The sequence below is a fragment of the Nothoprocta perdicaria genome, unplaced genomic scaffold (genome assembly GCF_003342845.1).
Source record: "Nothoprocta perdicaria isolate Ctin4 unplaced genomic scaffold, notPer1 scaffold_43, whole genome shotgun sequence".
Taxonomy (NCBI): Eukaryota; Metazoa; Chordata; class Aves; order Tinamiformes; family Tinamidae; genus Nothoprocta; species Nothoprocta perdicaria.
This window is the reverse complement of record NW_020455677.1, coordinates 4320637-4343979: the sequence shown is the minus strand read 5'-3', so window position 1 is coordinate 4343979 and position 23343 is coordinate 4320637. Positions and strand designations below refer to the sequence as shown.

The 23343-nt window shown below is 40.1% G+C and overlaps 1 protein-coding gene across 1 annotated transcript in view; it reads left to right on the top strand.

Moving 5' to 3' along the window:
* The window catches only part of PLB1 (phospholipase B1), a 73313-nt gene that overhangs the window by 27540 nt on the left and 22430 nt on the right, over positions 1-23343 (top strand). The window contains exons 23-43 of the mRNA XM_026046302.1: positions 843-908; positions 1472-1572; positions 3533-3614; positions 4376-4480; positions 4982-5077; positions 5573-5644; positions 5987-6046; positions 6279-6339; positions 7071-7129; positions 8875-8942; positions 9459-9502; positions 10810-10918; positions 13727-13778; positions 13917-13997; positions 14997-15062; positions 15385-15485; positions 17532-17613; positions 18042-18146; positions 19916-20011; positions 21133-21204; positions 22610-22684. Of these exons, the coding sequence (XP_025902087.1) occupies positions 843-908; positions 1472-1572; positions 3533-3614; positions 4376-4480; positions 4982-5077; positions 5573-5644; positions 5987-6046; positions 6279-6339; positions 7071-7129; positions 8875-8942; positions 9459-9502; positions 10810-10918; positions 13727-13778; positions 13917-13997; positions 14997-15062; positions 15385-15485; positions 17532-17613; positions 18042-18146; positions 19916-20011; positions 21133-21204; positions 22610-22684 (1653 nt within the window). The remainder of the gene's footprint in view (positions 1-842; positions 909-1471; positions 1573-3532; positions 3615-4375; positions 4481-4981; positions 5078-5572; positions 5645-5986; positions 6047-6278; positions 6340-7070; positions 7130-8874; positions 8943-9458; positions 9503-10809; positions 10919-13726; positions 13779-13916; positions 13998-14996; positions 15063-15384; positions 15486-17531; positions 17614-18041; positions 18147-19915; positions 20012-21132; positions 21205-22609; positions 22685-23343) is intronic.

Genomic DNA, 23343 nt, shown 5'->3' with positions numbered 1-23343 from the left:
GGCTGCTTTATTTGGTTGTTAACTCGAGATAACTTTCCATTGATCTAGCTGTTCAGCCACCTGTAGATAAGTTGTCGCGGTTGTGCTCTCTTCCTTGGCCCCTGGCAYCCTTGGAGGCTTCCCAGCACGCTGGCTTAAGTGCTATTGGGTGGATCTGCCAGTGGCTTGTGCTGATGCCATTAAACCTTCCCATAACCTTCACTCTGTGATTAGTAGGGGTGAAACGCTGTGCTAGACCTCTCACACAGCAGAACATGTGATTTCCATTCCTATTGCTTTCAGATAATGTAAAACCGCCAAAGAAGCATGATAAAAATCATCCTAAAGCAACAAATGAGCATATTAACCATTCCTGCCTTCTGCTCCTGACTCAGACAAAAAAGTGACTGTTATACATAAAGATAAATGTCAGGGAGATGGCATTCAAAGGTCAAAGCGATGGTCTCTTTATGTTGCACAGCTGTCAACAGTGCAATGGCAGTGCTTTCCTGGCAAGCTGTGATTTGGGAAATGCTTAAGGGATCTGAGCTGTCTAGCTTTATAGAGTAGGCCAGTGGGGCTCACAAGGAACATCTGTGCAAAATTAAATCATGGAGAACTAAGCCCGGAAATAAGGAGAAGAATAAATCTAGCACAGAAGTCTGTAGAGTGACATCTTTTGCTTCTCATGTAGATTAAAAAGAATTTGAATTCTATTGGATTAAAAAGCAGAGACGTGGCAGTGGTACTCAGGACTGTTTTACTCTTGACCCGAGAGTTATGAACGAGAGACTTCCACCAGATATTGTTGGGCCTGCTTGAATGAGCAAACTGACAGCAGTGCAACCTTCTTGTATCCACAGGTACACTATTCTCCTGAGAACTACACGTATAACATACAAATAGCTTTGGACATGCTTCACAGAGAGGTAAGATAAGCTTTGCTTGTAATAGGAGACCCTGAAAGAATATAACAGAAAGCATAGGGAGGTGCTGAGTTCTAGCTGATGTGCTGCAGACAAATTGTATTAAAAAAAAAAAAAAAAAAAAAAGGCACAAGAAAACAGTATTCAAGTGTTAGAAAAAGCTAATTTGCTATGATGCAAAGTAGTGCTTCATGGATCATTGAGAGAGGTTGTGATGCTGAGAATGTGGGTGAAGTGGATGGTGAGACCACTCAGTGTCAGGAATTGCCAGAGCCCTGTAGAGAGACACGTGTAACACAAGATGCTGGCATCTTTCTGAAACCATCCTCTCTAAGGGACTGACCACCAATTGGAACTAGAACAAGCCTGCTTAGGAAGGGGCTGTGATTTACTATTTTAACTGTATGGGTATTACTTCACATGGTCTCTTATAAACAACCCAAGCTGTTTCACTCAACATGCCGGTCATATTAGTAGCAATCTGAAGTCCTCTGTGGTGGTGGGAGGGCCAAGATGGCATTTGAGGCTCCCGATGCCAGCTCGGGCTTTGCTTCTTCTCTCCATAGGTCCCACGGACATTTGTGAATCTGGTGGTGGTGCTTTCCATATCAAGCCTCCAGGAACTGTACGCAGACAGAAGAGTTAGCTGCCCAAGGCTGCTCATGAGGTTTGAAGATGACTTATGTTACAGCTCTCTGCAAGGTCTTCTTGGGAAACTTTCTTGTTAGAGGGGAAAGGCTCTAGCATTCCCAGTCACTGAGCACCTTTCTCTGTGTGTATGTGTCTATCCACATGTTCATTTAAAAATAGCATTTAGAAATGCTTGTCTCTCTATCTGTGAGCCCTACTGCCATCGCTTTTTGTGGAGCTGCCTTTTCAGTGACTCATCATTCACACTGCAGGAGTTCAATGCCAAGCAGAAGGAGCTCAGCTGTGCACTTGCAGGGCAAAGACAGTGAAGACATTCAGAAGCAGAATTTTAGTAGATGAAATTAATCTAATTTTCTATGTGGAAACCCCAAAACTTRAATCTTAGAACTCTCCCTTCACTTCTGTAGTTCCTGATTCCTGTGATCCCCTTGTGGATTATTAGCTGCATTGTTAATTATCTTCTCGGGTAGGTATCTGCAGTGCTTTGCTGTGCTACCTCTTGCTCCTAGGCTGAGTGATCTTCACAGGTCAGCACAAATGCCCAGTACAGGTAGCAGGTCTGTGACGAGCTCCCTTCTTCCTGGCTGTGTACAAGAGGAGGGGGAAGAAAAAGGAAGGGAAGGGAGGACTAGAGTCCAAGCACAAGAGAACCAGGCAGTTACCTGAGGCAACAAATCACAGGTGGCCATGAAAGAACCTTAGCTCTCCTGCCTACTTTATTCATGCAGCGCCTTGTGAAGCAGAGCTAGTAGCTGCTGTRACCTCTGTAGCTAACCTGTGTGGGCTTATAGCCAGTGCCAGGATGTCTATTCCTCCAAGGCCCTAGTAAAAGCTGCTCCTACCTACTACTGAGATGTGCACCTGGCAATTTTCTCTGTTTCAGAAAAGCAAGAACTCCCTGCTTCACTATACGGATCTGTAGGACAATCTGCAAGCTTGTATCTGATRCTGAGCAGCGCAGACAGTTGTGGTTAGCTTGCAGGTTAGAGTCTTAGCAGTCACAGAAGAGCTGGATGGTCTCCTGTACCCAGCCACCTTGCTAAGACTTGGCAGTCATCTGGCTGGGTCCCCTCAGCCAGAAGGGTCTCTACAGGTCCGCAGTCCCTGAGAGGGCTGGGCTGGCAGGGATACATGAAGGGTCTCATGGAAGAAGTGATTTTACAGGAGGAAGGTAGATGCAAGTCTCTTGTTGTGATTTAAGGACTCCATGCAGACTATCAATGGTGAGTTGGCTCCTCAACTCAGTGCTGGTGCTTCAGTCATGCTTCAAATAATGTCACTGGCTAGATGGCAAACATATTTCAGGATCCTATTCACAAGGCAGGGATATAGTTAGTGGAGCCTGTAGGATTAGATATCATGAGATACCTGTAACCTTCCCATCATCATTTCAAGTGTCAGTCTGAATTTAACATGTTCCTGKTTGCCAGCAAACACTACTAAACTGGCTCTATGTGAAATAATAAATACCGTGTTGCTGATCTGAAGAGCCTTGTTTCTGCAAGCTTGGGTCTTAATTTCAGAGAATAGCTAATGACCTTAAAGTCTCTGCTATTTTTACCATGCCCACCAAAATGTTTCTGAATATAATAGATGACCTACAGAAATAAATTGTGTTGTTTTGTTAGTAACTCTCCATTAATAGTTGCCAATTTGTGGGTAGAGATGCATATATTCTTGACACATAACTGCGCTGTGATAGAAGACTTTTTTTGCTCACATGTAACCTTTCCTTTATTTTATATTCCTGAATCTGTCCCTTAAAAAAAAAAAAAAAAAAAAAAAAAAAAAATCTGCTCAATATTTGGGAATCTCCAGAAACTCAAAGCTGAAGCTAATGTTATCATTGAGTAGTCTTCCAGAAAAATCCCCCTTCAGAGAAGCTTTGTACCCTACAACTTTTCAGTTGTGAAAGGAAGCGTGTGCACACGCATGGACACACAGTGCCAATCTCAGCTTATCGTTTTATKTTGCAGGACATTCTGCCCTTGTTTGCTAAACTACGATGTCAATTCCACTGAATTTGAGTGGTTTGTCTCCTTTAATAAAAAGTATCAGGTAAGGCAAATGGAATTTTAAAAGAGTAAATATAGTCCTTTTGTTCTTCTTGCCTAGCAATAGTCTGTTTTTGTTCTGCTAGGAATAGCGAGCAGTTTTATTAGTGATATCAGGGGCTGTTGGAAATGACTTTATCAAGGGTCCACTGAGTGGGTTTTTGGAGTTGGGGGATGGTTTCTCTTTAATGACATTTTGCAGTAGTGATTGTAAAAGAGGAGAGAAGGAAGATGGGTGTAGGCTATCGGGTAGTTGCACTGTTGAAGATCTTTACAACTGCAATTCAATAAAATAACAAAGCAGATAAGGGATATGTTAAAGAACCATAGAAAGTAGTGCATGTCAGGAACCAGCAATTTTTTGACAACTTATCTTTTTGGAAATCAGATTAAGTCAAAGAACATGATCAGTCAGAAATGAAACTCAGGAATGGGATGATAGCCATGCTGAAAACCCTTTAGTGGTTCTGAAAAAAACTCTTTTGACAGAAAGGCTAATTAATGAGCAGGGCCTTTCGTGTGTCAGGTAGTAAGCCACAGGCTGCCTTTTTGCAAAGAAATCTGCTATGAGTTTCTTAAACCTCTGCATTTACTGCCTGGCATAGGCTGGAAGTCACAGTAACTTTTGAGTTTCTGCACTGGAATCACTGGGATGGGGGAATCCCTGGATGAGCTGTAAGTTACTGAGGGGACCCAATGATCTGGATGTGAAAGAAGGAACAGTGATGACTTTTTTTTTTTTTTTTTTTTTTTTTCACTGTGTAGGAGAGAACTCGCGAATTAGTGGAGAGTGGAAGGTATGACACTAAGGAAGACTTCACAGTGGTTTTACAGCCGTTTATGATGAATATAAAAGTACCAAAGACACAGGTAAAACTAGCAACAACAAAAGAACTCCTGCATTAAATCCTAGTGTCATTCCCTTGACTTTTCAAGATTACTTTGCCTGTAAATGTGACTGGCATTATTCTGGGCACTCTTATATTCATCAGAGTTAACATCCAAATTTGCAGAAAACTCTTATGGCATAGCCTGGAGAAAACGAGAAATAAAAAAAATGGGCCCTGAAGACACCATCTGGGACACTGAAGTCACCCCCCCCCCTTGCAATCACAGATAATAATATAGTAAATACTTAACTCCAGAAATCACATATTTCATATAATATATGTATATATATGATATAAACTTTTTTTTTTTTTTTTTTTTTTTTTTTTAGTTTTAAAGGGCATTTCATCTCTGAGTTTCTAGAGCTTTCTGGCCCAGCTCTGTTCTGCTCTGTAAGGCCTTTGTGACTTCTTGGTTCAAAGTCAGCTGGGATACTACTTTGGAATAAAGAGAGGCTAACACAAACCTTGTTTCGTCCTCTAGGAAGGTTTACCTGACAATTCATATTTTGCCCCAGACTGTTTCCACTTCAGCCAGAAATCTCATTCCCAGGCTGCACGTGCTTTGTGGAATAACATGGTAAGATTTTAAATGTTGTTTGTTTTTTCCTTATCTTTTCTGTCTTGCCTTTGGCAGTGAAAAAGAATTAGAGAACCACTATGTGGGACAASTGTGTCTCTTGTGAACTGATAGTGGTGTTTGCAAAGAAAAAGAGGGTGCATCTGAAGGAATTCCAGCTGAAACCACCCATATCAAAAAAATATATCCCAGGATGTGTTAAAGCTATGGCTATTGGACTTCTCTCAGGAGATAATGCATACCTGGTATTTTGATTATTACAGCACATTCCTGACATATCATGGGACAGGCCATTTAGTATGTGGAAACAGCTTTCAAGATAAAATCTTGTGAGGTCAGGTACTGTGAYTGGAGGGTGGAGGGGGTCAGGCAGAGGCATGGCATGGTTGTCCTACTGCTATGCAGTAGAGATGATTTCCAGTAAAAKGGTTACCTCAGCTGGCCAGTACTCATCTGCTTTTCTTCTATGTTCCCCTCACCTGTTTTTCTCCTCAGCTGGAACCTGTGGGTCAGAAGACAGATAATCAACAAATAGAAGAGGAAATTGTTCTCAAATGTCCAAGCGAGGTAAATGATAAGAGTATTTGTGCTTGTTACATGCAGTGCTGCTGGGAATGGCTGAGTGTCTGGATGGGTCTTTACCAGCAGCTTGGAGCACTGCCCTCAAGAGGGGTGTTAGTTTCTCCCTGGTATATTTGGTGCCATGCAGTGTAGAGGGCAGTCTGTTCCTAGGAATAAGCTTCCTGACAGCCATGCCTGAATTGTATGAAACATGAGGGCAGGGTCTCCAACCTGCTTAGACCACGAGGACTTCAGTATCTGTACGGAATGGCATGACTTCAGTAGGGAGACAAATCTCTGCTTATTATTCTGATGCTTCACATTGACTCAGATTGTCTTGCTTTGTAGGCTGAGCCATTCCTGTGGACATATAAGAACAGCAATTACACATACCCCAACCAAACTCCAGTAAGTATCAACACCATCATCCCACTGTTACTCTGCAGCACATGTTCCTGTGTGGTAGCCAGATGAGTCATGCCTTGCATGACAGGCAAAATTGGTCTTTAGACAGAGGATTAATTACATGCTAAACCTGTTCTGTTTTACCTACTTGGCCTCTGTTAAGGGGTAACTAGTTACTACTGACTACTTCCTAGCCAAATGCTATTCAGCTTTCTGCTGGCTCTCTTCTGTTTAGAGTTATGGAAGCGAGCTGCTATGTGAAGACAGGACTCCTTCCTCCCCTTCTGCGGCTTCAGGTAGTATTGCCCATCATCTAGAGATTGAAGTACTTTCAGCTGTCTTTCTAGAATGGTTTTTGGTTTTGTCAAAATGACTGCTGGACCATGAAAAATGCTGCTCAGCAAAAATGTCATGCTTTCCAGCAGCAGATTAATAGATAACAATGCCAAACTGATAACACAGTATTCACAATCCGATTAAATGAGCTCTTAACTTGCTGCCAGTGGAGAGCTTCAAAATATCTTATGAGAAAATTCAGACTCGCATGATGACAAAGCCTATAAATGTCATCCCCTACACTTCTGGGATGGACATTGAAAGTCCAGCTTCCAGCATGTTAGCCTGGAATGTCACAGGATTCAGTTTTTCCAAGAACATCACGTAGCTGTCTCTTTAGTCCTTTTCTGACTTTTTACAGCGTTTAGTATGGCATCATGCTTGGTCTGATACTGCACTGTTTCACCCTCATCTCCGAGCTCAATATTGTTCACAGTGTATTGTTATTTTCTCCTTGCTTTCTGTCTTTTTTTGGAAGCAGTGTTAGCCATTAAAAAAGATAACTAATGCACATATGCTGCAGCTATAACCATGTAAAACGAGCTGGAGAGGGTTTTGTTTCATCATCTGGCCTATGCAAAAGCARTGTGGCTGGGCACCAGAATATACAATGGCACATTTCAAATAGATAGTGGTGAAAAACCGTAATTATTTCCTGTGCATATTCAGCTGTACCTCTTTCCTTCTCTAGTGCATGCCCTGAAGCCAGCTGATGTGAAAGTCATAGCAGCCCTTGGGGACTCTTTGACGGTAAGACAATGGTGTTTTTACTGTTTTCTTGGTAAAACTGTTAACATGCACCTGCTCTGGTGATAAGGAAATATCACTTGCGCCTGGAAGTAAGGATCCATTCATTCATGGGTGATGACAGAGTTAGGAGCTAGGAAAGACAGAAGTAATTCTGCAACACTCTGTTCCCTCGTGTAAATATTCTCATACTTTTGAACACAGGCAAATTATTTAAGGACATGTTTAAAGTATTTGTTGAATAGGGAACAGAAGAGATCAGATGAAACTAAGAGGRCTTAAGTTACTGCTTTGTGGTTTGTGGTGCATATGTGTGTTTATTTTTTCCAAATATGAAAGAACTAGTGAAACTGTCCTTGAACCTCATTTTTTTTTTTTTTCCCCCCCTCAGGAAGAGAGTGTGACTAACATATGTTGAATAATGTGATAGGTATCTACAAAGAAAGAGTCCTCTGTTTTCACCTATCTCAGAAATTATTCAGTCTCTCTTGTTCCTGTTTTAACTCTTGGTCAGTTTGTTCCGAAGGTRTAATTCTCCCTGAGGAGTCTCGCTATGTTTGATAGGCTAGGAGGAACTTGTATGAGGATTCAAACATCTTAAATTCCGATTACAGTTTTTCCCTAATTTTCCTTTGGCTAAAGCCTCTGAAATCCTACAGCCAGCCCATAGGAAATGCTGAGCAGAAAGATATAACTGGAATCCAGGTTCTCTGGTTTTGAGTCTGAATAACAAAGATATTGTTTGTACAAACTATGAAGACTTTACAACTATCTGGCAGGCATGGTGCTGAAACTCCTACACACAAGAGGCTACTGAAGTAAATAGAAGTGTTTGAATGCAGATCTGCAATATTGACAAAGGCACAAGATAGTATCTGGCTGCAGTTGCTATATGAGAACCAGGAGTCTACAGGTGTTTCTGCTTCTAAGTACAGCTTGTGAGAACTGAGAATAAAACCCATTTTCATAGAAACAGCATTTCTATATTACTATCTGAGGTGCATTTGGCCAATACACAGGCATTTCGAAGTATTGTCTTGTATTAATTTGACAAAACTTATGAGTTGTAGGAAAGTGTTGTAGTATTGTTTAATATGRGGCAGTTGAGGGACAATCTGCCTGGTATTGTGCTGTTCTGCAGCACTACCCAGGTACTCATGTTTAATATGACACTCTAGTATTACTGTGGGCAATCACTTACTTTTTGAGTTCTGGTGGCTTTTAGAGGGATGCAAGCGTCAATTTGTCCTGTTTTTTATTGTGAGTATAGACTGCTTCCTTCCTTGCCCTAATGCTATTAGAAATTTCTGTGTAGCACAGTACTTTTCCAAAGAGGATAATGTGATTACAGGACTCCTTATTTCTGAGATACCTGTTTTTCTTTTCTGTATTGGCTTTATTTTGTGCTGGCTGCCATTAGCCTGAAATTTGTCTGGGTTTAGGATGTTTTCAACTTTCATGAGTAATACGACTATAAATGTTACTCACTTGATCTAGAGCCTTCATCTATGTGAAGAAAGCCTTCAAACCTCTGTTTCATATATCTTGTGCATCATGTACAATACAATACTGATGAATAAGCTTGAAAGATATTGATGCATTTTGAGGGGAGGAGGTTTTGGGAGAAGCTGGATGACTTCTAAAGCTTTTGAAGACACCCATTCAGAAATGAATAAAATGACTATGAATGATCATGGTGTTAATAATTGTGCTTTCCTTTTGTCTGGTTAATGAAAACTAATGTCCAGGCTGGTACAGGAATTGCCTCAGATAACCTTGCAGATTTGGGCACGGAATACCGAGGACTCGCTTGGAGGTAAGCCTTCCTCCAAGATGATGAGGAGTCTTCCTTACCATTAAAAGTATTGTTCTCTTCTCCATGTTTTGGAACTCTCAGATGTCAGAAAGTGGAAAAAGTTATTTATCTGGCTAGCATTTCTTACGAAGTGTTCTGGTGTTGTTACAAATGGGGTTCCACATGAAGAGCTTTCAGCAATAGATTTTCAGCTAGCCTGTTGACTTCTCTCATGCTTTTGTCTTGGTCTGATCATAACAGCTTGTCTTTTTGTGTTGAGAGGAGGAATGGGAGATCTACAGAACTAGAGTAAAATCACTGGTCAAACAAGTCAGATTTTTTTTTTTTTTTTTTTTTTTGCTTTTATTCTCAAAGAAATAGTTATTCTTCTCCAGGTTTGCTATTACAGAACTTTCTGTTGGACTAGGAATAAATGGAGATCTTTTACCATATGCTACACACACACACACAATCACAAAAGGCTAGACTGTGTCCAGCTAAGACATAAGTGACCAGCATTTCCCCTTCTCTTTTTAGTATTGGAGGAGATGCTTCCTTAAAGGATGTGACAACTCTACCTAGTAAGTAAATTCTCTCTTAGATCTAACTAATGAAATTAAAAAGAGGGAATGGGCCGAGTGGTAGGTGTGCAGAGAGATCTTCTTAAATGCCTTCAAGGTATTGGAGAGTAGTCAAGATCTTCCTGTCAAAGAAACAATATTCTAAGACTTACTTCATCAGGGATACTGAGAAGAAACCCAAAAACCCTTCCTTTTTTTTTCTCTCTTTTGAAACTGCTTGATGAGTGTTACTTGACTTTCTAAATAAGCTTGCTGTGTCCATGTTTGTTATGCAATTAGTGTTTGCTTTTAATAAATTTCTAGCACAGGTTTTTTATCTGCCACCCCTCCAAAAAGGGATGCTTACAGGCATTGGCATTTTGGTAAATACTACTCGTACATGTAACCTGAGGGCAATAGTTTTAATTTTCTTTTTACTAATAYATATACCTTTTCCTAACTTGGCTTGTTGTTAATGTAAGAACCACCAGTCTCACTTTGGATCAGCTATAATAATAAATTCCAGTTGAAGAAGGCCAATAAACTGTTCTTCTCTGCTCATTATTATAAGTAGAATGTAACAAGAATATCTTACTAATAAGCAATTATAAATAATTGATTGTTTCACTAGATGATATTACTATAGCATAGACGCTATTACCTATAGATATTATTTTGATAAAGCCTTTTTAAATCACTAAAATATATTTAATTGAATCATTGAGGTTAAATCGGCATTTCTAACGTGGCTTTGTTTACATAATCAGCTCACAATTTTGCTGCCTACCTCCTCTTAAAAATTACTATGGATATAACAATGCAAGGTGGAAGTACTTCCGAACCATGCTGGAGGCTTTCTTTGAGTTCATCAATAGTGTTGTCAAATGTTGCACGGCCGCAAGGCTGACCCAAAATCTCTGGCTGAAGCCTACAGTTTATTGCTTCTGCAATGATTGATGTCCCCTTCASAATCTCTTCATAAAGGCCCCGTCGGGTGACTGAGTGGATTTTAATTCAGCCTTTTCCCATTGTAACAAGCAAGATAACTGCACACAACAAAATCATGAATTCTACTCATCTTATTCCCCAGTGACAGTACAGGACACACAAGGTGACCCTGTGCTGTCCAAGCTGCTGCTCACTGGTTGCTCCTTTTGCCTCTGGTCAATGTTAGTTAAATGGAGACTGCAGTGACTGTACTATCTTATCCATAAGCAAAAACACAATGTGTTCATGTGTGCTGGTCATGGGAGGGACAGATGGATAAGATCATTTTTCTTTCTCTTCTATCCTTTTTTAATTTTATTTTTTATTCATTTATTTTTTAGACCTCTTTCGAGAGTTCAATGCTAAGATCGTGGGCTATTCAACTGGGACAGGACGTGCAAATGAATCGGGCGCGTTCCTTAACCAGGCAGTCCCTGGAGCTGAGGCTGAGTATGTAGCTCTTTGTTTCCCCTTTCAGGTAATGGATGCTTCATCTAATTCCCTTCCAACTGCCTCATGTGCTGTCATGACTTGCTCTGAACAGCAAGCAAAACCAGTCAAGTTGGTGCAGAAAACGGGCTTAGCTCAACTTTCAAATGAAACCAGCAGTCCTAGTTATGTGCCCCATGAGCAAGAAAATGTCAGAAACTGGTGGTGGTGGTTTCTACCCATTATATTCAGTGTTGATAAGTCTTTGAGAGCAGGGATGTCTTAAGAAAATGAGCATGTAGTGAGTTGCTAAAGAATAGACAGAAGAAAAACTCGATTAAACCTTTCATAATCTTGGCCTCAGGCGTTCGCAGAGACAGGCAAGACTGACAGGGAGGGGGGAAAAAAAGAAGTTGAAGTGGAATATGAAGAAGGGAGAATTACTAATAGTCACATTWGGGTTTTGGTGCATTGCAGACCTGGTGCAGTTGCAGGCAGCCCTGCCAATTTACTGGGTCTGTAATGTATTGCAGTCATCTGAATTTGGCCCTTTGCTTCTAATCACACCTGGGAGCCTATCTAAGTTGAATGCTAATATACGCTTATCAAAGAAATTCCTGGCTTCTTATTGAAAGTCATTGCTGTTTATTTAACAAAAACAGATGGTTGCTGGGATTCAGTCACAGTTTGGACAGGGGACCTGGCAGAGGATGCTTGGGTTTGACTCTGTTAGTTGATAATACTCAGCTCTCATACACATACATATACATATATATATATGTGTGTGTGTGTGTGTGTGTATATATACACACATATATATGTATATTATATATATATGTATAATTATATATATATATATAGTTTAAAAAATAATCTTGATTTCCAAAGAGCTCTTGAAAGTCAAATGCTGAAGCCAAGTGAAATATTTGAGTTTGCTGCATCTGAGTGATGTCAGTTAGGATTTGTCAGGTATTATTTACGGCTCTTTTGCAGTCCTTGAGTAACTGGTGAGTCATAATACCATTCTCAGTAAATGTTTATTTTTCTGGACAGAACGTGTGTGCCAGATGCCCTGAAGTATCATACGGCCTTCTGCACCTAAAAGTACCATTTTGTGGTCATGGCAATTTTTTTTTGCTTTCATGTTAGTGAAATACATGCATGGATTATGTCTGAGCCGTTCGTGAGAATTCATGAACAGAGTGCTATACGGACCATATTAACTTCTGGGKTTTTTTGTTGCAGGAATGAATGAAATAGGTGGTTGCCTTGCATTTTGCATTTGTTAAAGCCTAGAGACACTGTTTGGAGCAGGAAAAGGATTGAAAGAGGATAGTATTTCCTATGAAGTCACCAATATACATGCCATTATTATCAGTAGCAACCAAGGCATTTCTATTAGATAGTCATTCAGTAGCCATTTTAAATTAATTGATGCGTGTTAGTCCAAAGGATAACTGTCTCTTTCATCCATASCAATTAGTCTTATCCCTTCCCAACCATCTGGATTAGATGCTTATTGACTCTTGGCTCAGGATGCATCGACGGTCAAYGACCGCATGAGAAATCTAAAGTGTTGCAGACTGTCTGCTCCATATGCGACGTTTCCTCTTGATTACTGAAATCAGTGCCTTAACTTAGGKGCTTCTGCAGGGAGAACAGAAGGAAAATCCTGACAACTTGTGACCTGTGATAGCTTTGGGATATAAATAAGTAGGTTAACACATGGGACAAAGGCAAGAGTGAACAAAACTGCTATATTCCTACAGCATCTTTGTTGCAAGTCAGTGTGTGCCAAGGCTCTTTCCCCAGTAAATAGATTTAGGTTGGTGCTAGATCAATATTCAGCTGGAGGGAGGTGGTGAGAAATATCTCCTGCTTCTACAATAAATAGAGCATCACAAAGGAGAATTGGACCACGGTTACTGTGCAAAACAAGTGTTATGCTTATTAATGTCAGCTGATGGTCATCCAAAAATGATAGGCAGTCAGTGAAGTGATTCCAACAGCCAGGAGAGYGATGCAGCTCATCCCAGGCTACAGAGCTTCCTGGAAGGCTAAAGCTTTCTAACCACGTTCTTCATGCATATTTGAAGACTGTTGTGTCAGAGCAGAGGAGAAGGTTGAAGTGTTCAGTCTACGTAACTCAAAGATTATGGCAGTTRCATATATGTTGGTATGTATGTAAAAGGGAGAGAGTGTGCTTGCATGGCTGCTGCAAAAGCAGCAAAGTTGTTAGCTTATCTGACTTATCTTGAAAGTTGCTTGGATTTTTGTTAGAAATAGGTTAAAAAAAAAATAGAGTGCACCAAGGTGTTTGTACACAGCTGAAAGCTTAGGTATTAACTCTGGGTGCAAACTCCAGAAAGCAGGGAGCTGTGCGAGGAGTTGTGCGTGCACACACTTGCTCAGGAGGCCAAACACTGGGACATGCGACTCCTTTGCTGATTAATCCACAAGAAATGATAGGAGCCCAGTTCTGATCAGATTGTCTGCAAACAAGCAAGGTGCTCTGCACTGTCTGGCGTTTTGGCTGTTTGARGCACTAAGCACTGTAATAAGCTAATCTTACTATAAATCAAAAGTTTAAAAATTATAAMTCCAGACTAATTGCTGAATCTGCACAAGATCTGTATCAATCAATTTGACATTTACTTTCSATAAAGATACAAACATATAATTTGATAACTGTGAAATGGAAACTGTAGTTTCTCTTCACTTGAATCTTCTGATACCTAATAATGCGTAGAATTGAAGGCATCTAAAGAGCCTAATTTTGCCCTCTACCTTGGAGTATTTCTTTCACTTACTGATTATCCTTCTTCACAGGCATTTACCTGAGCAAGCCAGAACTCTCCTGAGACTAATGAAAACTGATCCTGTAAGTTGTCTAGGACTTAAATTTTGCAGCATAAAAAGAAAGAGGTGTTGTTTCTCTTGATAGATCCATCTTTAAGGATAACCAAGTACATACGAGTCAAAGAAAATTAGGCTCATTATTTTCTTCTTCATTATGCAGAGAATTGACCTCAATGGTGACTGGAAGRTCATAACGGTGTTTATTGGAGTCAATGATCTGTGCAACTACTGTAAAGACCCTGTGAGTAGTAGAAAGTGTTAAGTAAAACAATAGTGGGACTGTATGATACTAATGTGGAAAGACCTCAAGGGAAACCTGTGAGTCCTTAGAGTTTTAACAGGGACAATCGTGAGCTTGATGTTTTGATGGGGATGCTGCTGACAGTGGCCTGACGTGGAAACAGTCATTGACAAAAACTGTCGCCTTTGCTCATGGTCATTGACAAAAACTGTCGCCTTTGCTCATGGTCATAAAAGACAGTAAAAATGGAAGGGCTAAAGGAAAGAATTATACTGCTTTGAACCATTATCAGTCCACCCCAGCAATGTTCTTCATTGCCTAATAACTCCGTGCAGGATCTGCTTAGGAACAGGAGAGGTGTATATTGGAAGTTGCTGTGGTGCTCAGTACCCTTTGAATTGATGCTTCTTTGCACTATTTTGAGGAATGTCTTAAGGAGATCACGGGAGTTGCTGACTAGGCAGAGGTTGAGGAGAGGCCATGTTCCTCTGGCAGCTCATGCTCTTTCTCCTTCAATACATTAACTTCCCAGCTTGTGAACGCTTTCATTTTCCCCTGCACCTGTTGTGCTTGAGGGATTTCCTTCTTCTGCAGGAGCCCTGATTGCTGCTGCCAAATATTAATTACRGCTGTATTTATAGCTATGTCGTTGCCTAGTAAAGATTTCATCTGAGTTTGAGAGTTCCAGTTGGCTGTGGGCATGCCTATGCCGGGTTTATGTCTCGTGCTCTCACACTAAGCTCCTTCCTCCATTGTTATGTGAAGGACGCAGTGCTTCAAGGGGATGTATTTTAAACCTCAAATTAACTGAGAGTTTGTACATTTTAGATTAACTGATAGGCTTAAAGTTCCTGATCTCTAGAAAGGAGAAAGAAAAYGTCACTGAATATACGTCTGTATTGCAGAAAAAGGTCATTAAAGTGAGTCTCCATCCTCACAACTCAAATGTCTTATCTTTACTAACGATAATCTTTTATTTATTTGTTTATTTTTAACCAGGATCATTACTCAGTTGTAAATTTCACCAGACGAATTCAAGAAACCCTTGATATTCTGCATGAGCAGGCAAGTGTTGTGAAACTGGCCTGGTATTCTAGCTTTTACTAGTACGTAGCTGTTTGGGACTAGCTTTTGTCATTCCTTCCACTCTGGTACCAAATATATTCTATTACATAAAATCATTTTGTTTTGTGCACCGGAGGGTAGTGAGATGCTGCCTGAAATGACAAATGACAGGGGAAGGTTTTGTTTGTTTGTTTTCCTTCCTCTCTCTCAACAAGTCGAAAAAGAAAAGGGAAAGGAATGTTTGGACTTGGTCATATAAAGTAAACACCTTTAGGGCTGTCTATCCAGATCATTCTAAGCAAAGGTCTGATTTTCTTTTCAGGTTCCCAAAGCTCTAGTGAATCTGGTTGAAGTACTGGACCCTCTACCTCTGAGGCAGTTGTTTGTGAACACTCAAGCTCAGTGCCCYGGTTACTTCACACGGTAAGGCTGCCTTTACTTTCTAGAGCATTTACTGTCTGTCATGATAAAACACATTCTTGTTCTGTTCTTCCTGTTTGAACTGATGTTCAGTGATAGCATTAGAGTCCTATGGACATCCCATCCACTGCTGACACTGTCGTGTCTGAAGGAGCTGCCTATCTTGTCTTTTGCCGAACAGTTCCCAGGAACAAATACGATTTCTACAGCTATTTCAGGTTGCTCCTTATACTAATGTGAGTTGCAGACTTGAAGCAACTCTGGACCAATATTGATACAGTGGCATAAAAATGTTCTTTGGAAAAGTTTATGGCTCTGGAGAGTTGAATTGCCTGTATTAAATAGTAGATTGGAATTTCTAGCTGAGATGCATAAGGAATCCTGGTCCTACGGCTGGGTCAAATAACATATCTTGGGCTGTAATGAAGGTAGCAAAAGTTGTAGACGCCTGAGCTATGGTTATGCTCGGGTAAGGATAGGGGTGTAAGGTGATGAGGCATCTTAGGTTAGGATGAGAGATTAGAACATCCTTACCTAGAGTTTGCATCATAGGTAGTAGGGCTTGCTTGGGATTAAGGGCTGGGGCTGGAGAGGAGCTAGCTGCATGAGGATTTTATTTGGGCCTGGGAGGGATTTTCTGCGTTAGGGACAGAACTGGGCTTGTTAGAGGTCAGTGGTCTAAACTTCTAAGCTGTGTCTGGAAGTTACAGATCTCACTGTGACTCCAAAGGTGTTGGCTAAGACAGTGCATGAGACAGTATTTGACTTGAGCAAAATGATTGAGTCCCCTGTTAGAAGAAYGAAGGTGGGCTAAATATGATCAGAAAGGGTGAGGTAACAGACTTAACCTTCTGCTCAAGGATTGACATAACAAGTTTAGACTCAAGGCAGGGTTTTATTAAAGGTAACTTACCCTTACGTAACTTTGTTTTGATTTGGGCTACTGGGTTCCCTTCCAGGTCAGATTAGAATCACATTCTTAGGCTAGTTAAGTTAGGCTTTGCATAATAGTTTCTTGAACTTTGGTGAAGATGGGGGCAGGTTTGATTTGCAGATCTGCATTCCCTTTCTGGCTGAAAGGATTAAGGAACTGTTTCACCTTCAAGCATGATACAAGAGCTGAGGCCATTCCATTTGTATTTATTTATTAAACCTCAGAATAGTGGACTAAGCACTTCACAGGCCATTAGTTTTAGGGAAGCTTCACTCAATATAATCTTCATTTAGTATTTGAATAAATAGCATTCTCTGGGTTAGGGCCGCTGTGGCCTTACAGGTCTCTGGGAACAGAAGGGAACAGAATTTGCCACACTGGAGCAGTCTATAATGAACTATACTTCTTATTCTAAGGTTATGGAAGGCTGTGACTTAAAGGTTAGGAGTTTTAGAAATTTATGTGAGGTGTCTTCCTACAGAAGGCTTCTTGAGATATATAAGGTAGATTTACTGCGCTGGGTTCAAGTTACTGATACAAGGTTTCTTGAAGTGGTGTTGAAATGTCTGAGTATGTGGACTTTAAGGCTTTTTGAGGAAATGGGAAGTACTTACAGAGTAGGCAGGTTTCTCTCAGAGGCTTTGAGATAAGTAATTTGCATTTTTTGCTGACCTTCTAGACAGGAACACATTCTGGATCTCAGGAAAGAAAAAGGAATTGGTGCTTGGAAAGCCTCAGAGGCAACGCAGCCAGTAAAGTTTACAGATCTGTTTTCTAGTTCCAGAGGCATTGTGTGTCTGTCAGGCTGCAAGGGCTTTGGGTGCCTGAATGCAATGAATGGGACATAAACAGGCACAGTAGAGTGATTGCCTTCTCAATATGCCTAGGGGTGAAAATAAACTTGTTACAGCAGCATCACTCATGTGAGGCAGCAAATAAGACYAAGGCTTGAAAGGTTGAAAGATGGCAAGGACCATCAGACACTTTCATGGAAACACTATAGTGCAGTTCTTGTTACTCCTGTGTTACAGGGCTTTGGGTGGCAAAGGATGACTTCTGCATTCTCAGGTTTTAACTGTCTCTATTTTTGTTTGCTCCTTTAAACTCTCCCTCAGTTACCTGTGCAGTTGTGTCCTCCTAGGAGAAGAAAACTCACAAAATGTAACAATGGTGAGAAAAGCTACCAGAGCTTACCAGGTATGTTCATCAGGAGTGGTCACATTTTAAAGTGGTCACAAGTAAGGTGAAAGTCACTTTACTTTGAGATGTTGTGAGTCCAGCAACCTGTCTGATTGCAAATCATAGCAATGTTTTACCCGAATGGACCCTGTAAGGTATCCAGGAGGTAATTTGATGTTATCCAGAATACTGTAGACAGCAGCAAAATAGTTCAGCAAAATTCTGTTCCCTGATATGGATGGATTGGTGGGGGTTTAATTATCCTCTTCCCCCACAATCAGTTGCAGCAGTGTACTGACACATTGCAAAGGCTCTCCTTTTTAACAGGTACCCCTAGGTATTTTGGCTAAAAAGCAGATGCCTCTCAGTGATACTTGCATTTTCAGAGAAATATTATGATGATGGAGAAATGTTGATTTATCACTGGTCAATTTTGTTTCTTGCAGCTTGGTCTTCAGGAATTGGTAGAATCTGGCAGATATGACACTCATGAAAATTTTACAGTGGTAGTCCAGTCTTTCCTTCAAAATTTCAAGATTCCTCTTCATCAGGTATGGTTTGAAGACACCATAAAGTGTCTTCACTTCAAAGACATGCACTTCACATGCATGTCTTTGCMTAAAGACCCGCAAAGAAGCAAGTATCCAGTCTTTAAAGTCGATATGCGAAGTAGTTTCAGCTTGTTGAGTATTTTTCTTTATTTGAGTTTGTTTATTTTTGATGTAATAGATTGTCAGACTTTGCATGGTTATCAGTTTTGTTTTACATGTTGGGCTGTCATTATCAATTACTGCTTTGAAATATTAATTGAAACTTGAATTAAGAGCCTGTTCTCTGCCCATTTTCAAGAATCTGTAAATATTTTTCATTCTGAAAATATAACATGGCTAATAAAGACAAAGATACTTTACAGTTCTTAAAGCCACATAGGTATAGGTGCTCACTGGAGGTTACGTCATCACCTCCTTTTTAAGTCCCCTAACCTACTCTTCTATGTCTSTACAGAAAGAGAAGTTGACACAAGGTCTAATGGAGATAGATTTATGCAGTGACCTTTTCCCCCTGTCACTGGCAACATGAATGCATTTCAGTTCCTTTCTTGGCAAGTCCCAGCAAATTGTAAACCTAGCAAGTGACCCAAACCTTCTCTGTAACTGAAACCCTAAGTGCCAATTCTAATACATCTACAGTTCCTGACTTTGGCTGGGACCAGTAGCAGATGGGGCAAAATAGTGTGCAGGAGCTACGGCTGTGGATCAGGGTGATCTGGAATTAGCTTAGTTTGAAATAGTTTAAAAAGCTCAGATGCTAGACAAACTTTTTAAATTTCAAAGCTAAATACATCACAGAAAAGGAGGCATTTGTTCATTTATTTGTCTAAGTTAATGTGAATTATTCATTCTCAGGAATTTTYGTACCAAAAGAACACAAATAAAACATAGGAGGAGAAAGATATCCCTGAGCTCATTAATCTCACAGTTATTTTTCATAGTTTAAGAAAGCTTTTGTTGCTGTTGTTTGTTTTTAATGCCTTGCACAAAATTCAGATGTTCCCAAACAGAAAATTCTGCCTTTCATCTTGGCAGAATATCAAATATGGATCCAAGTTTTGGTAATAGACCTCTAATGAGCTAGCTCAAACATAGTGGCTCAAAACCTACTCACGCTTTGAGGAAGGTATGCTCTGAAAAAAAAAGTCATCTCAATCATAAATAATCTAGTCTTTCTCCTCTTGGTACACTTGCATGAAAGTCAAGATATTTAAATTTCCACGCTCTGCTTCCTTCAGATGTTCTAGTGTCTGTATTAAAGTACAGCTGTGCTCAAAAAGACACTGTGTTGGTATATTCAATCATTTTGACTGCCTTCACTCTAAAGCATTTTATTTGCTTTTTGCTTCTTTCAAACTTGCAGAACTGACACAGCTGTGAGAAATGGGATGGATTCTGTTCTTTCTGGTACATCATCAGTAATATGCTTGTTACCATGTAACTGCACAGCATAATGTTGCCTATAGAGCAGTATGAAGGAGAAGAACCCATTCTTATTGGAAAAGCTTAAGAGAATAACCACAAAGCTCAAAATCCCCTTTTTTGCTGTTTCTGTGTGGATGTGCACCTCAAAGAGCTTGAGCTTCTAGGCACAGAGGCTAAGCATTTCTACCAGCTGTTGTGTACTTTGTATTGCTAGATAATCAAGAGACTTTCTGCGCAGAAGCGTTAAACACATCCAACTTTCATTAGTGGCTCTGCTTTGATCTAAAGTTGGAGCTCTCTGGCTTTTTCTGCGCTCAGATGTCCTTTTATATTTTCATTTTCAGGATGGGAGTCCAGACATCTCCTACTTTGCACCTGACTGTTTCCATCCAAGTCAGAAAGGTCATTCTCAGCTYGCCAGGGCTCTCTGGAATGCTATGGTAAGGTGACATGCATGGCACATCTTTAGTTAGAGCTACTACCATCATCTATGTAATTACGAATGAAATASGTATTGCAATGAAGGCCGGGACAACTTTGGATCTTGGTGATGTGTTCCCAGGGTTTATATTTCTAGTTTACTAGCCAGATGCCTTCAAGTTTAAAGCTGTTCTCAGCCTAGAAAGTCTTGCTTCTGAAAGTGGATGGGGAGGGGTGATGCAAGTGTATCATCTGAATATCTAAGGATTTCAACTAAGTATCTTCCAGTGTGTTTTATCAAATGTCACTAAATGTGGGATAATACCTATCAAGGATGTTTTAGTGGATTTGTTTGGGGGAAGCTCAAAAAAAGGAATCTTAACTACATACGCCAATTTAGAAAGAATTGCAGAAATTGTTTTAAAACCTTGTGAGGAGGTTTTCTCCTTATGCGTTAAAGTGTTTTTAATGAGTAAAACCCAACAAAAAATGAGTTAAGTTAAAGATTGCTTAAGCAAAACATTTTTCACCAATATTGCAGTGCAGTAGGGGTGTGTGTGAAGTTAGAGAAGATGTTTCAGATCTTGCAGGTGACTTCTGTATGTTTGTGTGTATTGTCTTAACTGCTAACACGAGCGCCTGCAGTTAAGCAGTACCTCTAAATAAATGTGCTTCTATTTTCTTTGTATAAACAGCCTTGTACCTCTAAATAAATTTGTTTCTATCTTCTTTGTAAAAACAACCTTATTTGGAATTGGTAACATGTTCTTCAGCTATAAAAATTGAGGGAGTCTTAGTATCTTCTTTTGTGCAGGAGAAGATATTTTATGACCTTGTATTCCAACGTAATTCCCAAAGAATTGCATGTGCCTGCCAAAATCCTCCTGTGGAGTTTAAACTGATGCAGTGTAGTTTTCCATGTCCTGTTTTAAACATCTTCCTAGAGTTCCTATTTTATTATACAGTTGTCATTCCTTCTGAGAAGTAGATGCATTTCAGTCTTGGCTAAAGCAAGACCTGTAAATACAGGCAGCTTTATATAAATTTGAAAGGTATATTTAGATTCTTTTGGATTAGAATTTTTATACAAGTGTAAGATGAGAGGACACAGCTACAAAATATTTTTTTTCTTCCTTTCTAGTTCCAACCTGTAGGACAGAAAACTGACTCCTTTGACTTCACATCTAGCATCACCCTCAGCTGTCCAACCCAGGTAAATACCCCCACACCGTGGAAACCAGGTATGAGGTCTCTGCTCCCTGCAGAGAGCAGGACCTGGGTATGTCTGGAACAAACCTACTGGAAATTTTCACTCTCTGCTTAGCTCCGTGAGAAGATACTCTGGTGCCGCTTGGTCTTTAACTGTGCAATTGATACTGATTGATAGTGTGCTGATTTGTGTGCCTTCGGTTGCAGCCGATTTTGGCTACATTTTTAGTAGTGAGGCAGTATTAAAGAYGCAAGTAATTTCAGGTCATACAAGGGGATTTTGTTTGTATCACGTCCATTGTGTGGGTAACAGAAGATCTGCCAAGTTTGTAATGAGCATGTTTCTAAACTTCCTAGATTCACTTAAATCCTACTTTTTCAGTATACTTTCTTTTTTTTTTCTTTTTTCGAAGGTATCTTAATATCTTAAACGTACTTATCAATGTTTTCAGTGACAAATAATGTGGGTTTTTATATTTCTTGCCTTTCATCCAATCCCATTCAAAGGTGCTAGTGCTGCTGAGAAATAGCCATGAAGTTTTATATCCCTTGCAAACAATATATAGACATTATTTTCAGAACTGATATGCCCACAGTGCTTTGAAAAAGGCATTGATATGAATCACCATAGCTTTCCCTGCTCACAAGGCTCTAAGGTAAAGACTATAAAAGTACGAACTAACAGAACTGAATGTTTCCAGGGGATTCTACTACAGGGCATAGTAAATAATTTTTGGATTCTGATGCACACGAATTCCGTTGCTTATTCCCATAATTTCTGGAGGGGAAAAAAAAAAAACAAACAAAAATCCACCTCCATACTTGAAAAATTATTTGTATTAAGATAACTTAAAATAGGATAAAATAACTGTAAGAACTCAGAGGCATTTACAGTCTGAATTTGGGGAATTTTGCAGGGGGGTGGGACAGAAATAACCRTGCAATAGAAACAGTCTCTCTTTGGGGTGGAAAGTGAGCCATACGGGATTGTTCCTTACTCCTTTTCTGATGCAGGCAGATTTGCCCATTTTTTTCCTGGTCTTWATATCTCAATGTCTTTTGGAAGTACTAGACTTCTGATCAAGTCAAAGTAATTTGTGGAAAAGCTTAAGAGAGGGAGAGAGGAGAATGTTAGATCACTATGCAGGAACTGAATGTCTGGTACATGTCATTTTCACTATAATGTGCTAAACAAAAATCTCACTTGTGAATTTTAAGAGCATGGTTTAAAAATCTAGATCCCATTTTTTTTTCAGCTTAGGCAATTGCTATTTATGTGGGTGGATTTTTTTCTTTTTCTTCTTGCATTCTATATTGATGTCACTTGCTTCGGGCTGTGCTATATGCTCATTGCTTGATTTGAATTTGTCATATTTTACTTTGTTTTTCTTTTTTCCTGCTTTCACAAGAACATCCCCTTCCTGGGAACTTACAGGAATAGCAACTACACGTACTCTGTGGCTCCTACTACCAGGCCAATAGAGGTAATTGTAGCTTCTGCTTTTTCTACAAACTGCAAAGCTGCCCCTGTGTAGGGACTTAACATCATTCTGAGTTTATAAATGAGAACTCATTACCAGTTTTGAGATGTGGCTGTGTGTCTCGCATAGCATTTCTCCTCGCTAAACTCTTCTTTTGTATTTAAAAGCCATRTAAAGTCCATTGTATTGACTGGTGCTCAAAGGGAAGTAGTCTGGGATGCACCACCATAGTAAAAGATAAGCTGCTCGTAGTAGGGAGGGGAGGATTTAGAGCTGTGAGCCCTGAGATGATGTGTGAAAGCTCGTGTCCTACTTGCTTGCAGTCAAGCGAGCTGAGCCTGTAGAGGGCAGTCACCCATGGACATCCAACGTTTCCTGCAGCCAGAAAGCCGTGGGATCTACTGGCAGGGATCYGCTCTCAAGGGGAGCATTTCACTTTCTGTCATGACTGAGCAGCTAGCACAGGGRAGATCAACTGTTGGAGCACCCTTTCTATAGGACTTAGAAGGGAAGCAACTTGCATATGATAAATAGCTGCAGGCATGAAGAATTCCTGCAAATGGAGGCTATTTTTTGGAGGATAAAAGTAGTTGGAGATGACTGTCCAAATAGCTTAGGCTGGCTAGTCTTTGGGGTCTAGCAAGATCATAGAATCATAGAAT